Genomic DNA, 14,825 nt, shown 5'->3' with positions numbered 1-14,825 from the left:
CCAAAGCTCCAAACCGGGCGGGAGAGTGCGGGCGACTCTGCAGCACCGATTGAGCAAACATGAGGTCCTCATCAGCCAGGGTATCAAACTTGTAGAACTTAGCAAAAGTGTTTTAACCCGACCACGTAGCCGCTCGGCAAAGTTGAAGCGCCAAGACTCCTCGGGCAGCCGCCCAAGATGAGCCCACCTTTCTGGTAGAATGAGCTTTCACTGACTTTGGGAAACGGCAATCCAGCCGTAGAATGAGCAAGTCGAATTGTAGTACAGATCCAGCATGCAATAGTCTGCTTGGAAGCAGGAGCCCCAATTTTGTTGGGAGCATATAGGACAAACAGAGCCTCTGATTTCCTAATTTGAGCCGTTCTGGCGACATAAATTTTCAAAGATCTAACAACAGAGAGATTTTGACATAGCCAAGGCACCCGTAGCCACAGGCACCACAATGGGTTGGTTTATATGAAACGAAGAAACCACCTTCGGCAGAAATTGTTGACGAATTCTCAATTCCGCTCAATCCTCATGGAAAATCAAATAGGGGCTCTTGTAAGACAAAGCCGCCAACTCAGACACCCGCCTTGCGGACGCCAAGGCCAAAAGCATGACCACTTTCCAAGTGAGAAATTTCAACTCAACCTTTCGCAAAGGTTCAAACCAGTGAGACATAAGAAATTGCAACACCACGTCAAGATTCCACGGAGCCACGGGTGGCACAAATGGAGGATGAATGTGCAGCACTCCCTTCACGAAAGTCTGAATCTCTGAAAGGGCGGCCAGTTCTTTTTGAAAGAAAATAGATAAAGCCGAAATCTGCACTTTTATGGAACCCAATTTTAGGCCTGCATCCACACCTGCCTGCAAAAAATGGAGGAAACGACCCAGCTGAAACTCCTCCGTAGGAGCTTTCTTGGCTTCACACCACGAAACATATTTTCTCCAAATACGGTGATAATGCTTCGCCGTGACCTCCTTTCTAGCCTTAAGGAGAGTGGGGATGACTTCCCCGGTAATACCCTTTCGAGCTAGGATTTGGCGTTCAACCTCCACGCCGTCAAACGCAGCCGCGGTAAGTCTTGAAAAACGCATGGCCCCTGCAGTAACAGATCCTCTCTGAGGGGAAGAGGCCAAGGATCTTCTATGAGCAATTCCTGAAGATCCGGATACCAGGCCCTCCGTGGCCAATCTGGAACTACGAGTACTGCCGGAACCCTTGTTCGTCTTATGATCCTCAACACTTTTGGAATGAGACGAAGTGGAGGGAACACATATACCGACTGAAACACCCACGGAGTTACCAGGGCGTCCACTGCACTGGCTTGAAGGTCCCTTGACCTGGAACAATACCTTGGAAGCTTCTTGTTGAGGCGAGACGCCATCATGTCTATATGAGGAATTCCCCAACGCCTTGTCACTTCTGCAAAGACCTCTTGATGAAGACCCCACTCTCCTGGATGGAGATCGTGCCTGCTGAGGAAGTCTGCTTCCCAGTTGTCCACGCCCGAAAGGAAGACTGCTGACAGAGCGCTCACGTGCTTTTCCGCCCAGCGGAGGACTCTTGTGGCCTCCGCCATCGCCGCTCTGCTTTTTGTTCCGCCCTGGTGGTTTACGTACGCCACCACTGTTATGTTGTCCGACTGAATCAGGACAGGTAGACCTTGAAGAAAGTGTTCCGCTTGCAGAAGGCCGTTGTAAATGGCCATTAATTCCAGAACGTTTATGTGGAGACAAGTTTCCTGGCTTGACCATTTTCCCTGGAAACTTCTTCCTTGTGTGACGGCTCCCCAGCCTCGGAGACTTGCATCCGTGGTCAGCAGGACCCAATCCTGGATCCCGAACCTGCGTCCCTCTAGGAGGTGAGAACTTAGAAGCCACCACAGGAGAGATATCCTGGTCCTGGAAGATAGACGTATTTTCCAGTGCATGTGCAGGTGAGACCCGGACCATTTGTCCAGCAGGTACCACTGAAACACCCGGGCATGAAACCTGCCAAACGGAATGGCTTCGTAAGCCGTAACCATTTTCCCCAGCACTCGAGTGCAATGATGAATCAACACTCTTGCCGGTTTCAGGATCTCCTTGACCATGCATTGGATTTCCAGAGCTTTTTCCGCTGGAAGAAACACTCTCTGCCGTTCCGTGTCCAAGATCATGCCCAAGAAAGGCAGCCGAGTCATCGGAATCAACTGTGACTTTGGCAAACTTAGAATCAAACCATGATGTTGCAGAACCGTCAGGGAGAGTTCCACGTTTCTTAGCAACTGCTCCTTTGATCTCGCCTTTATCAGGAGATCATCCAAGTACGGGATAATTGTGACACATTGCTTGCGTAGCAGTACCATCATTTCCGCCATCACTTTTGTGAAGACCCTCGGGGCCGTGGAAAGACCAAACGGCAACATCTGAAATTGGTAATGACAATCCTGCACCGCAAACCTCAGGAAAGCTTGATGTGGAGGATATATTGGGACATGTAAGTAGGCATCTTTTATGTCGACTGACGCCATAAAATCCCCCCCTTCTAGACTGGAGATCACTGCTCGAAGAGATTCCATCTTGAACTTGAAAGTTTTCAAATACAGATTGAGGGATTTTAGGTTCAGAATCGGTCTGACCGAGCCGTCCGGCTTTGGTACGACAAAGAGGCTCGAATAAAACCCTTCTCCCCGTTGAGACGGGGGTACCGGGACAATGACACTCTGTTGACACAGCTTTTGTATCGCAGCACTCACTACTTCCCTTTCTGGGATAGAAACTGGCAAGGCTGATTTGAAAAATCGGTGGGGGGGCATCTCCTGAAACTCCAGTTTGTACCCTTGGGATACTATGTCTAACACCCAAGGATCTAGGCCCGAGTGAAACCAGACCTGACTGAAGAGTCGGAGACACGCCCCCAACGGTACGGACTCCTGTAGGGGAGCCCCAGCGTCATGCAGTGGACTTGGCAGAGGCCAGGGAGGACTTCTGGTCCTGGGAGCCTGGCACTGCAGGGGACCTTTTTCCCCTACCTCTACCTTTAGAGGCAAGGAAGGACGACCCTCTCCCTTTTTTCTATTTATTAGGCCGAAAGAACTGCATCTGATAATGGGGTGCCTTTTTCTGTTGTGCTGGAACATAAGGTCAGCGAGGCAGTCACCAAACAAGACACTACCTTTATATGGGAGAGCTTCCATAGCTTTCTTGGAGTCGGCATCAGCATTCCATTGATGAATCCACAGCGCTCTCCTGGCCGAGACTGCCATGGCATTGGCCATTGATCACAAGAGGCCAATATCCCTCGCCGCATCCTTTAGGTAAGCTACAGCGTCCCTGATATAACCGAGAGTCAAAAGAATGTTATCCCTATCCAGGGTATCCATGTCAGATGCCAAATTATCCGCCCACTTAGCAATAGCACTACTCACCCATGCCGACGCCACGGCCGGTCTGAGGAGTGCACCCGTAGAAACATAAATGGCCTTTAATGTCGTTTCCTGCTTACGATCCGCAGGGTCCTTGAGGGCAGTAGTGTCGGGAGACGGAAGCGCCACCTTCTTGGACAGCCGTGACAGAGCCTTGTCCACATTGGGAGATGACTCCCACTTTTCCCTGTCGTCAGAGGGGAAAGGATATGCCATAAAGATTCTCTTGGGAATCTGCCACCTTTTATCAGGAGATTCCCAAGCCTTTTCACAAAGAGCGTTCAGTTCATGAGAGGGGGGAAACGTCACCTCAGGCTTCTTTCCCTTATACAAACAAACCCTTGTATCAGGAACAGCAGGTACTTCATAAATAATTAAAACATCTTTAATAGCCACAATCATGTACTGAATACTCTTAACCAATTTTGGATGTAAACTGGCCTCACTATAGTCGACACTGGAGTCAGAGTCCGTTTCGGTATCCGTATCCGCTATTTGGGTAAATGAACGCTTTTGTGACCCTGAGGGGGCCTGTACCCGAGACAAGGCGTCCTCCATGGATTTCCTCCACGTTTGTGTATGAGAATCAGATTTATCCAGCCTTTTAGACAATAACGCCACATTTGCATTCAATGTACTCAGCATATTCACCCAATCAGCAGTCGGCGGTGCCGACAGAGTCACTCCCAAATCCTTCTCTGCGCCCCCAGCAACTTCCTCCGGGGAGGAGCACTCAGCCTCAGACATGTCAACACACCGTACAGACACGCACACACACACTGGCTATACCCAGCGCCTATTTCAATACTGAGAAAGAATATCAGATGTCTGTGCTGTTATAATAGCACCAAATTGCTGTGCCCCCCCCCCACCACACCCCACCCCACCCCACCCCGTTTTGCTCCCTGTTACTTGATCAAGAGAGTGGAGGTCCGTGCCAGCATCTCTGCAGTTTGTGAAGAGAGAAAAATGGCGCTGGTAAGCTGTGAGGGCTAAGCCACGCCCCCACCTCGGCGCGCTGTAGTCCCGCTCAATTTTGAATCTTTATACTGGCGGGGGCTTATATTTAGTGCCTAGGCACTTATAATATATCTCTTTTAGCCAGTCTTAACCTCAGTAACATGCTGCCCAGGGCGCCCCCCCTGCGCCCTACACCCTGCAAGTGCCGTTGGAAGTATGTGTGGGAGCATGGCGCGCAGCGCGACCGCTGCGCTGTACCCCGTTACTGAAGTCTTCTGCCGTCACTGAAGTCTTCTGTTCTTCTATATACTCACCCGGCTTCTTTCTTCTGGCTTCTGTGAGGGGGTGGACGGCGCGGCTTCGGGAACAAGCAGCTAGGCGCACCAAGTGATCGAACCCTCAGGAGCTAATGGTGTCCAGTAGCCTAAGAAGCAGAGCCTTTAACTCAGAAGAAGTATGTCTGCTTCTCTCCCCTCACTCCCACGAAGCAGGGAGCCTGTAGCCAGCAGGTCTCCCTGAAAATAAAAAACCTAACATAAAAAGTATTTTCAGAGAAACTCAGGAGAGCTCCCCTAGTGTGTGTCCAGTCTCTCTGGGCACAGAATCTAACTGAGGTCTGGAGGAGGGGCATAAAGGGAAGAGCCAGTTCACACCCATTCAAAGTCTTATAGTGTGCCCATGTCTCCTGCGGATCCTGTCTATACCCCATGGTCCTTTTGGAGTCCCCAGCATCCTCTAGGACGTAAGAGAAATGATCATTTTAAAAACACTACAGTAAGGGTGTTTCTGAATAACTAAATCATGGGTTAAATTATAAACCCACGTTTGCAGACTAACTCACCCCCTTTCATTAAGGATTAAACATGCAAAATAGACTCAAGAGCCAATTTAAGCATTATTGTATGGCGAGAAGACCTGTGTCGCTATACAAAGGCAGACTTTAAAATACTGATCAGGACCAAAATCTACAGATGCCTCCTCATACATTATTGCTGCAGTCGTGCCTAACTGCTCCTCTCAGCGCACTAGGTCCCATGAGACTCTGGTAGTGTCAGGGGTATTTTTAGTATCTTTTTGTTGCCGAAATACATCCTAGTCGGCTAGGACGCACCAGGAGATGTGGATTCATTTGATATGCGACACTTGTATAACGGTATGAGACAGCCTCTGACCCTGCATACCAAGTGCTACAATGCAGCGGCTGCGGCTTATTGCCATGCCAAGTTCCGTTGTGCTTTGTGTACAGACTCAGACGCCACCAGATATACAAGTGTCGCATATCAAATTAAACAGCACATACACCTGGTAAGTCTTAAGGCGACTGCGACACAGAACCCAACGCTAACGGAGTTGCACAGGACCTGTCGGCTCAATTGCTCCAGCCATCTCGCTCTGCGTGGCGCATTGAGGCTACATGTATAAGGACACATCTGTAGTATGTGTTCCTTCAGTTTTCCAATGTATGACTGGTAACTGAGCAATCAATATGTGGGCATGCCCTCACACACATTACAGGAAATTAGAGAATACATTCTCCTATCCTGAGGCTAAGAATACTGATGCCTAATTAACGCATGCAGATGCGGTCAGCTGCCGTGTCAGAGAACAGCAGGCCTATGCGATGCAGAAGAGTGCACTAATATTAGGTATTATTGGTTGTATTGTGTTACCAATACATGTATGTCTCCATTAAAAGCATATTCATTACATTCATATCCATATCCATTGGATTCCGAAAAACACACAACATAGTTCACACTACACCTGCGACCCAGTAACACCAACCGTTTATCTCCAGAAAGAAAAAAATCATCACAACGGAGTCTTCTTCTAACATATCCATTTAAGGCAAGCTTTTGCATCTCAGCAGCGTAAACTGTCTGGGGGCAGCTATTCAATTACAAGCAAGGATGGAAAAGTGCCTTCAGAAAGGCGTGGAAATGCTCACAACAGAGGCACATCACCACCCAGTTTACCTAGAACCCCAGGATCCATGATAGGTGCAGCTGCCACACATACACAGAATTGTGGAAGCAGATGTGGGGGAGAGACCTGAAGTAGATGATGGGAAAATCTTCCAGGCATGCACAGGTGGAGAAGTTGCCATAGAAACCAATTAGCTTTTACTCAGCATTTATGAAGTGCATCCTATAAAATGTTAATCTGATTGGTTGCTCTGGGCACTCTCTCCACTCTCTAGAAGGTGTGATACATTTCCCCCCTGGTGCGCTGCCAAAGGGAGCACACACACACCAGAGGAGAAGGCAAGTACTGTGGGACAACAGATATCATAAGAGCATTTGAAGAAAGACACAGGATATGTAAGATGATGACAGGAGACAAGTTCCAGTCTAGAAGAGAGACAAGTCACAAGCATGCATACCTAAACACTACTTTCTATTTTGTTTATGTGCAATAATGTACTTTTAAGTTTATAGGTTTTTTTTCCTGCCTTTTAAATTATGAATAATGCAAGTTAGTATGGGGCGAAAGACCAGCCTTGAACTGGGTTAATGGCTTTTACTTTCAAGAGCAGTAACACTAAGTGCCATCACCCCACTTGCAACGCGCTATAAAGGCGCCATTACTCACAAAGGCCCAGAGAGGCATATATATGCTGAACACCGTCCTGTGTGTACGGATAGGATTTTACACTCAGAATATAAATAGATCCGCTCAAATGCTCGCAGGAACATAGGAATGTGTGTCTGTGCATTACTAAACATTTACGTAAAAAAAAAAACACATGACATACATATTTGCCTTTCATTCGGCATAAAATGGAAAAATGTGTCACGTGTGGTTGTGTATCACATGATTATATAGAAAGGCAAAACACCATACTTTAGCTGAAATTCTTTCAGTAACTTCTTGGCCTTGGTATATTTCTTCTCCAGGGTATCGTACTGTTCCTGGGTTTCTTTCAGATGCTCATTGACCGTTTTACATAGTGCCTGAGCCTCCAGCCAGTAGGTCTCCAGCTTCTTAATCTTCTCCTTGTTTTCTTCCACGGACTGCAGATACTTGAGACGGTTTGTTTCCCAGTCCAGTTTCTCAGACTCTGCAGCCTTTATCTATAAACATGAAGAATAAAGGTAATTTACAGAACAAATCCAAATGGACATTATGTGATAACAGTAATGTATGTATGGACATTGGAGAGGTTTCTACAGACCATGTTTTCACTGAAAAATAAGGTACAGCGTCTGGCGACATTGCCTTTTCCATGAAGTTGTATTATTGGGAATAGATGGACAGAGAGAGAGCACAGGAAACTGCAATAATTCCGCAATAGACAAAGTACCACATTTAGCCAGTAACTGATCGCAGCTGCGACATACCTGAAAAGCAGTTCTATCAGGTAAAGGTAATAGACTGATGGAACCATGTTCTGAACACACACGTTGAAACTCCCTGCATTGATTTCATACGGTAGGCTTTTCCCATGTGTAATACCCCAGCTTGCTTACTATGCTCAGGACTGAACAGACTACTCACTAACTCGCAGTCTCCTAGGTAACAAAATGCTTTGCAACAGATTGGCAGTTTCACCCAAAAAAACAAAACAAGAATAGGGTTGTAACAGCAAGAATATCTCTTTATATATATTTTTTTTTGTCCTGCATCAACACTCACAAAGCAAAAGCAGCTAGTTTGTGTTGGGCCCTCAGTAGTCGGGGTAACAACTCACAAGTGCATTGGACATTTATGTTTTATATAGCAGTATTTACATTTTAGAGTTCAGCATTATGCAAAATTAAAAGGCGTTCTGCTTTAAATACTGTATTCACAGTATGAATCTTTTGTATCACATCATTTTAAAGTTTATGCTATCAAGCCGGTAAACCCTAGTTGTCAGCAGGCTTCCAGTCTGGTGGTAAACCAGCAGATGGCTGGCAGGGCATACCAACATCTACAGTTACATAATAGCTGGTAATCCTCCTGTCATTGTTGCTGCTACTACTGCTCTACATATAAGTAACGCAGTCCCAGTGAAATGTGGAACGCTCTCTTACATGAGAGAAGCTGAAGCTGCGCAGTACATATATTTAATGAGAGCTGCAGACTTACCCTGTCTTTCAGCTGGTTCACCTCTGCCATGGTGACAGCGTGCTTTAGCTGAAGCTGAAATAAAAGAGTAACAAAGACAAATTAAAAAATGATGATGTGGTGCTGGTAGGGGCCCCATTTAACAACCAACACTTGCTACCATTTCCCAGAAAACATGTGTTTTTGGGGGTTAGCTGCAAATATTAAGTTTCACCAGAACGTATGAAGGAGGGACTACAGTAGATCTCTCCAATACCTGCTTAGATCCCTCCACTCCCGCCACCAGTCTCGATGCTGTCAGATTTACCAGTATACGGAATATCCGGAATGTGAACCATTCCAGATATTGACCGCCGTCTTCATATTGTGGTAGCCCATTGTAGCCTATGGGCTACAGATTGGGGTTGTAGTATCTGCAGGGTTCCCCAGGAAACCTCTGCCGGAAATGCCCCGCTGTGCATGGCACCACACTTGGCACATTGTAGAGATGGGCTCCTTTCAGAGCCTTTGTCCCTGCCTGTGTCGGATGATACATTCACCTGATGTGATTGTATTCTGCGATACGATCTTGGGTGCAAATACCGCGCCCAGACCGCATTGCAAATACGATCAATTAAAAAAATGGGCCCCTTAAACTGGGTACACACTAATCAATGTGTGTACCCAGCCTATCCGACGGGCCCCATACAGACTTGTCGATACCGGGTCAGTCGGGGAGAGCAAGCAACATGCTGCATTCTGCCGCACGCCATCGCTAGTGACATTCCACGCCAACCCTGCTGCAGGGCCGACCATGGATGTTGCTAGTGACCCACGGGAGCACGCATATCATGGGTACACACTAAACTACGTACCCTATAGGTCGCCCCGATCCTCATGATTGGGCAAAATATCTTCTGGTCTGTAATTATCTTTAGAGTTGGGAGGGGGCTCAACTCTAAAGTGCTGTGTACCAATAAAGCTGTGCTTCATGTGTGTGCTACATTTGAAAGCAGACAGTCTTTTCCTAACTCGTGCGAGTAACACAGAATCATAAACCTTTCAAAACTTAAAGTTCGGTCTTTTCTGCTAAGGAAATCTGACCAGCTGCAGAATACAGTCAGTGCCATGTACTGTAGTTATACCCGTTATCTGGTACTCACTGCCTAGAAACAGCAGCAGCGACGGCCTGCGTAAACGGATACTCATGGGAATACAGCCTTCAATACACTGGAAGTAATTACTAGTGGCTTGCCGTGCTGCATTCTCCATATCTGTAGTCACAGGTACGCTTTATAGCACAATCCATCAGGTCGACTACTTCTATAAAATACAAGTTATTTGTTTACTAGTATGCAGATGTTAAATAACTCTGTGCATGTCACCTGGAGAGCAATCTCATACAGGCAGCATCAAAACAACACAAGCTCTATTATAAGGGATTTATCACACCACAATTACATTGCCAAGACAGCTCCAGGAGGTGGTACCGGTATTATGGGCATGAGAACTCATGAAATATAACAAAGTTAAGTGGAGGGGTAATACTAATAATTTCATGCAGTCATCCCTCAATACTGTTATTAGGCAAACCAAGTAGGAAAATAAATAGCTCTAAAGTCCAAGAAAATAGACAGGACACGAGCGGCATGCACCGGGACAACAATCTACCTCTTTAAACTTAAGAGCCAGCTGAGATGCATCCATATCCAACGGGAAATGTAGATCCTCACTTTCCGAGAGCTCAAACACTTCAACTGAATTCCCATGTAGCTGCGGCTCTAGATCATACTCATTATCTTCATCGTCATCATCATCTTCAGAATCGTCTTCCTGCAGGCACAGTGAACAATCGCATAAACTACATCTGTAAGCTTATAAATGCAAAGTAAAATCGTAATCTATCTGAAAACGCAGACACATGCACTCACAGCTGGGTGATCAAAGACGGACAAAACAAGTGACTCAATAAGGAAAAGCTCTGAGGTTCTCCGTACCTGCCCAGTGCTGCCCTCTGAGTAGTGCTGCTCATACATTTGTTGCTGGCATCGCTCCTGCTCCAGAGTCTCAGTGATGAGGCGGGCTACTTCACTCTGCGTTCCCGGCTTCTCTCTCCCAATCAGAAATCTAAATGTACAAAACACATGACATAATAAAAGTCTTGTTTATCAAGTAACAGCGGATTAGTCAACGTTAGAAACCGGTGTCAAACGTGTTTAAACACTTCTTACAGTTCTGTCCCATAGAATACCAATGCTCCGCTCAAGAGCCATGGTTACCACCCAATTCGGCCACAAGCGAGTTGCTACCATTGTAGGAATCCTGGGCCTCTGGCCCGCAGGCTATCATCTTCCACCCACAGAACCAAGATGCCCAACGATCCTGTGGTTTTGAAGGATTATGATCTCCGTCAATTTGGGGCCGCACATGTTCAGATGTAGGGCCCACATCCCTGACACCAGCAGTAGTATCCCATGCGTGTGATGACATTAACTTAATTTGACTGATTAATTATATTCAAGGGTTTCATTGAGCTATGAAGACACGGAGGACAAGTCAGAGTTGCACACAAGTTTGCTGTAATCGCACCCACTTTGCATGCATTGACTTGAATGCAGAAATTCATCTACATGCAGAGTGGTACACATCTATGCGGCCATGTTGACCTGCCCATTGTGTCACGGCGAACGCCATCAGTGCTTGCTTACATCAGCCCTATAGTAAGTGCAAGAGATCCATTTGAAAAGAAATGCATCTCTACGTAGGCCCTGCATTGTGCCTTCAAAACGCTATCTCTGAAGTTAGCCTGTGAATGCTCCATTGCCAGCCAGTTGTGCCCATTCAGGTGCAAGTGGAGTTACCACAGAGTTACATAGGACTAGCCCATGGATACGTGCTCTAAGCTACGGAGCATGCAAGATTATCAAATATACAGTATGTTCTCCAATTATGTTTTGCTGGGATGCAGTCAATATACTGGGTTTCAGGATGGCGGCGTACAGAAGGCCGATGCCGGAATCACGACAGCACGTGAAATCTCAAAGCCTGGAATCCCGGTAAACACTCGGTATTCCCATCCGGTAGGTGGGTCCACGCCACCAACTGAGTGTAAATAGTACCTGTGGCAAGTGAAGCAAGCCACTGGGCCCGATGCGAGCCCGTGGGTGGACTCGCTGCTTGTATTCCGCTGTTGGTATATAGTGACAGCCGGCATTCCATCTGCAGGGATATCACGTGTTCCATTTTGCCCGAGGTCAACAATTGAGTCTGAAATTGGCAGTATATAGCATATTTGTCAAAATGACTCTGCGCAGCTGATGACGGCACAGATGTTGGATGTTATCATCCAATCCCAACTACCAGGCATTCCATTTGACGGATAACTCTGTACTGAGTCTGGATGGGGAGCGGTGGTCTTTGCGCCTGTCTGTACACACAGTAATCAGAGGCCTATAAGGCCGCCAGTGAACTTACTGGAAATAAAAAGCCATATGTACAGAAAAAGACAGCCAATCACAACTGAAACATGGACACCTTCCATAACACATTTATGTTAAATGTGTTCAAGACTTATCTCACAATATTGGCTTCTAATCACTGGTATATAAAGCGAAAAAGTGAATATAATAATTGTATTATCTACACTAAATAATAGTAATACAGAGAAGATCATACATAACACTTGACACAGTTAAATGGAAAAGTATTTCCCTTGTCAGGAATTTCTGTCCAGGAAGTAAATAGGAATGTGTGGAGAGATTACAAAGTCTGTTACTTCCAATGAAAACACCATTGTACAATTCAGTTGTTGCTGGTTCTATAAGACATGACCAATAGGGAAAGCTGTCTGGCCCGCTCTTATTCAGCCTTTACTAACACACCACTGACCAACAGGGCGCACTTCAGTGATGTGTAGCTAGTACGGGAAAATACACACTGTCCCCGTTCCCAAACGGTAACCTGCCTGTGAGCCTAGCACATTCGGTACAGATGTGTCCACAAACACCCATCCTCAAATCAGTATTCAAATAATAGTGTCTAGGTAGACAGTCAATAGGTGTACACCATATGATTGTCATGCGTTAGGTCTACACTTACAAAAAGCCAACAGATGAAAAGTCGACGGTGCTTAAGGTTGACAAGTTCAAAAGGTCGACATGACAATGATTAACTCATGTGTTTTGGGTTTTTTACATGTTTTCCCAACATTTGTTTGATTTACTATCAACGTGGACTAAGACTGGGAATAGATGCTCGCCACCTTGCCTGAAGTCTGGAGAGCGAAGAGAGTCCGTGAGGGTACATATTTTTTACTGATTATGGTCACATTACTAAACATACAAGATTTCACACAAAAAAACTGCGCTGACCATTTGTGGGTCAACCATTGTCATGTTGACCTTTTGAACCAGTCAACCTTAATTGACCACTGTTGAGCATTTGGTGTTGACCTAAATACTGTAGATCTTCTATAACACCCCTCAAACACACCAAACAGCCCCATTTATCTTGTCACAGACTTTGCGACTTAGCAGCGCCAAAACACTAACCCATGAGCGAAACTGTGCAAATAGTAGCACAATGGAGGAAAAAAAACAACTAAGTACACAATTTTGCAATACACAGGTCCAGTATGAGTAGCCAGCACCATGCATCAGTATGCTTAATCTGAGACTTTATACCAATTCCTTTTCTACAAAACACTAAATCCCAAATACACTATAAACAAAGTAAGATGCAAAATGGAGGAAAAGGCATGCAGTCTGTATAAGGTGGTAAAACACAGGCCTGATATGAGTGACCCGCGCCATGTATTATGTATTATATGCTACTTCCTTTGCAAAAAAAAACAAACCCAAATCCTAATTACCTAGTACACATCTGTATATGGGAACTAAGAAACAAAATTGATAAAACAGTAGCGAAAATGAGGATCAAGTGCACAGAAGAGTCACGCCCCCTTACATTAGGCCACACCCCAATTACCCGGAGACGGACACACTGTCTACGCCCATGGGTGTAGTAGGATACATCTGTAAACAGTAAAGAAAGTATCTGTCCACAGTAATCAGTAGAATTGGTGCAATGCTGAAGGTACATTGTAACATTTGGCTTTTAGAAACACAAAAGAAAAAATCTATTCGTATCAACTTAGTAAAATAGTAAATAGAGCTTTATATTTAACCACAGTACTTCCCAGTAAAGCCTGAATGTTCGCCAAAGTATTTATCTAAACAGGGGGTGTGGTATATAGGGTCGACCACACTTAGGTCAACAGTGTGAGGGTCGACAGGGACTCTAGGTCGACATAACAGAAGGTTGACATGAGTTTTTTTCACTTTTTTTGGTGTCGTTTTCTCCGTACAGTGACCGGAACCCCAATTACTGCATAGCGTCTCCTCGCATGGCTCGCCATGCATCGGGCAAGGTGCCTTGCTCCGCTACCACTGCACAGGTTACCATTCTCAATTGTAGTCCACCTGGATCGTAAAGTATGAAAAAGTAAAAAAAAAAATTAGAAAAAAAATTAGAAAAAAAAACTCGTCAGCCTAGAGTCCCTGCCGACCTAGAAACCATGTGGACCTACTTACTGTCGACCAACAGTGGTCAACCTAGACAGTGTAGACCTAAGTGCAGTCGACCTAGAGACCGGATACCCTAAACAAGTATTAAACTCAATGCAAGAAAAACTTATATATGTACTTTTGAAAGTGGACTAAATGCACCAAATATTGCATCGCTTCTATAGTCTTGCGTACACAATGAAAAGCACACGCATACAAGCAGAGGTGGTCGGCTTTGTATACAAACAGAAGTCACGTGAAGGTGATGTAGCGTGATTATACTGAGATTACACATCTCAATCACCAACAAACCATTAATCCCATCTCTGCTGAGCCTATTTTGCCACTTTCCGGCCAAGTCATATCCAACACCAAGATCCATAGTAATTTATGCAGCACCCACACAACTTATACCTTAGATTTCTTTCACCAGAAGACTTTGTCGTGTGAGGAGAAAAACTCCAATTATATTTTCAGGAAATTCAAAAGACAATCTTCCCAAAATTACAAAAGAGAAATTTGCAAGAAAATTTACTAAAAGCAAACGTGTGCATTCCTTTTGTAACCACAATCAATAAATACTTTGCGGTTCCAGCTTCAGCATTAATCCACCTCCACAAACCAGCAAAAACGTGGATTCTACATATAGGTTTTCAGTACAAAATCTGCACTTGAAAAATATGTTTTTTTGGGTTGTTTTTGTTTTTTTTAAACGTGTATAAATGTTACACATAAAATGTATAGGAATAATACAGTAGACCAACAAGGAAAACTATTTTGATAAACAGATCATTTACTGAATTATTTATGCCAGAACGTGGGATATTATAGGTATCAGAAACCTCCCATCTGGACTTAACACTTTTAATACCATAGG

The 14,825-nt window shown here is 45.3% G+C and overlaps 1 protein-coding gene across 4 annotated transcripts in view; it reads right to left on the bottom strand.

The window, feature by feature from the left end:
- The window catches only part of LOC134944679 (neurabin-1-like), a 199,285-nt gene that overhangs the window by 60,720 nt on the left and 123,740 nt on the right, over nucleotides 1-14,825 (bottom strand). For all 4 annotated transcript variants that reach the window (XM_063933457.1, XM_063933454.1, XM_063933455.1 and 1 more), the window contains exons 6-9: nucleotides 10,382-10,511; nucleotides 10,056-10,217; nucleotides 8,427-8,480; nucleotides 7,200-7,429 (exon numbers count right to left, since the gene is read on the bottom strand). In XM_063933457.1, coding sequence (XP_063789527.1) covers nucleotides 7,200-7,429; nucleotides 8,427-8,480; nucleotides 10,056-10,217; nucleotides 10,382-10,511 — 576 coding nt within the window. The remainder of the gene's footprint in view (nucleotides 1-7,199; nucleotides 7,430-8,426; nucleotides 8,481-10,055; nucleotides 10,218-10,381; nucleotides 10,512-14,825) is intronic.

This window comes from Pseudophryne corroboree, chromosome 7 (assembly GCF_028390025.1).
Source record: "Pseudophryne corroboree isolate aPseCor3 chromosome 7, aPseCor3.hap2, whole genome shotgun sequence".
In the NCBI taxonomy this organism is placed as follows: Eukaryota; Metazoa; Chordata; class Amphibia; order Anura; family Myobatrachidae; genus Pseudophryne; species Pseudophryne corroboree.
Note: the sequence above shows the minus strand (reverse complement) of the source record. Positions and strands in the feature narration are given on the sequence as shown.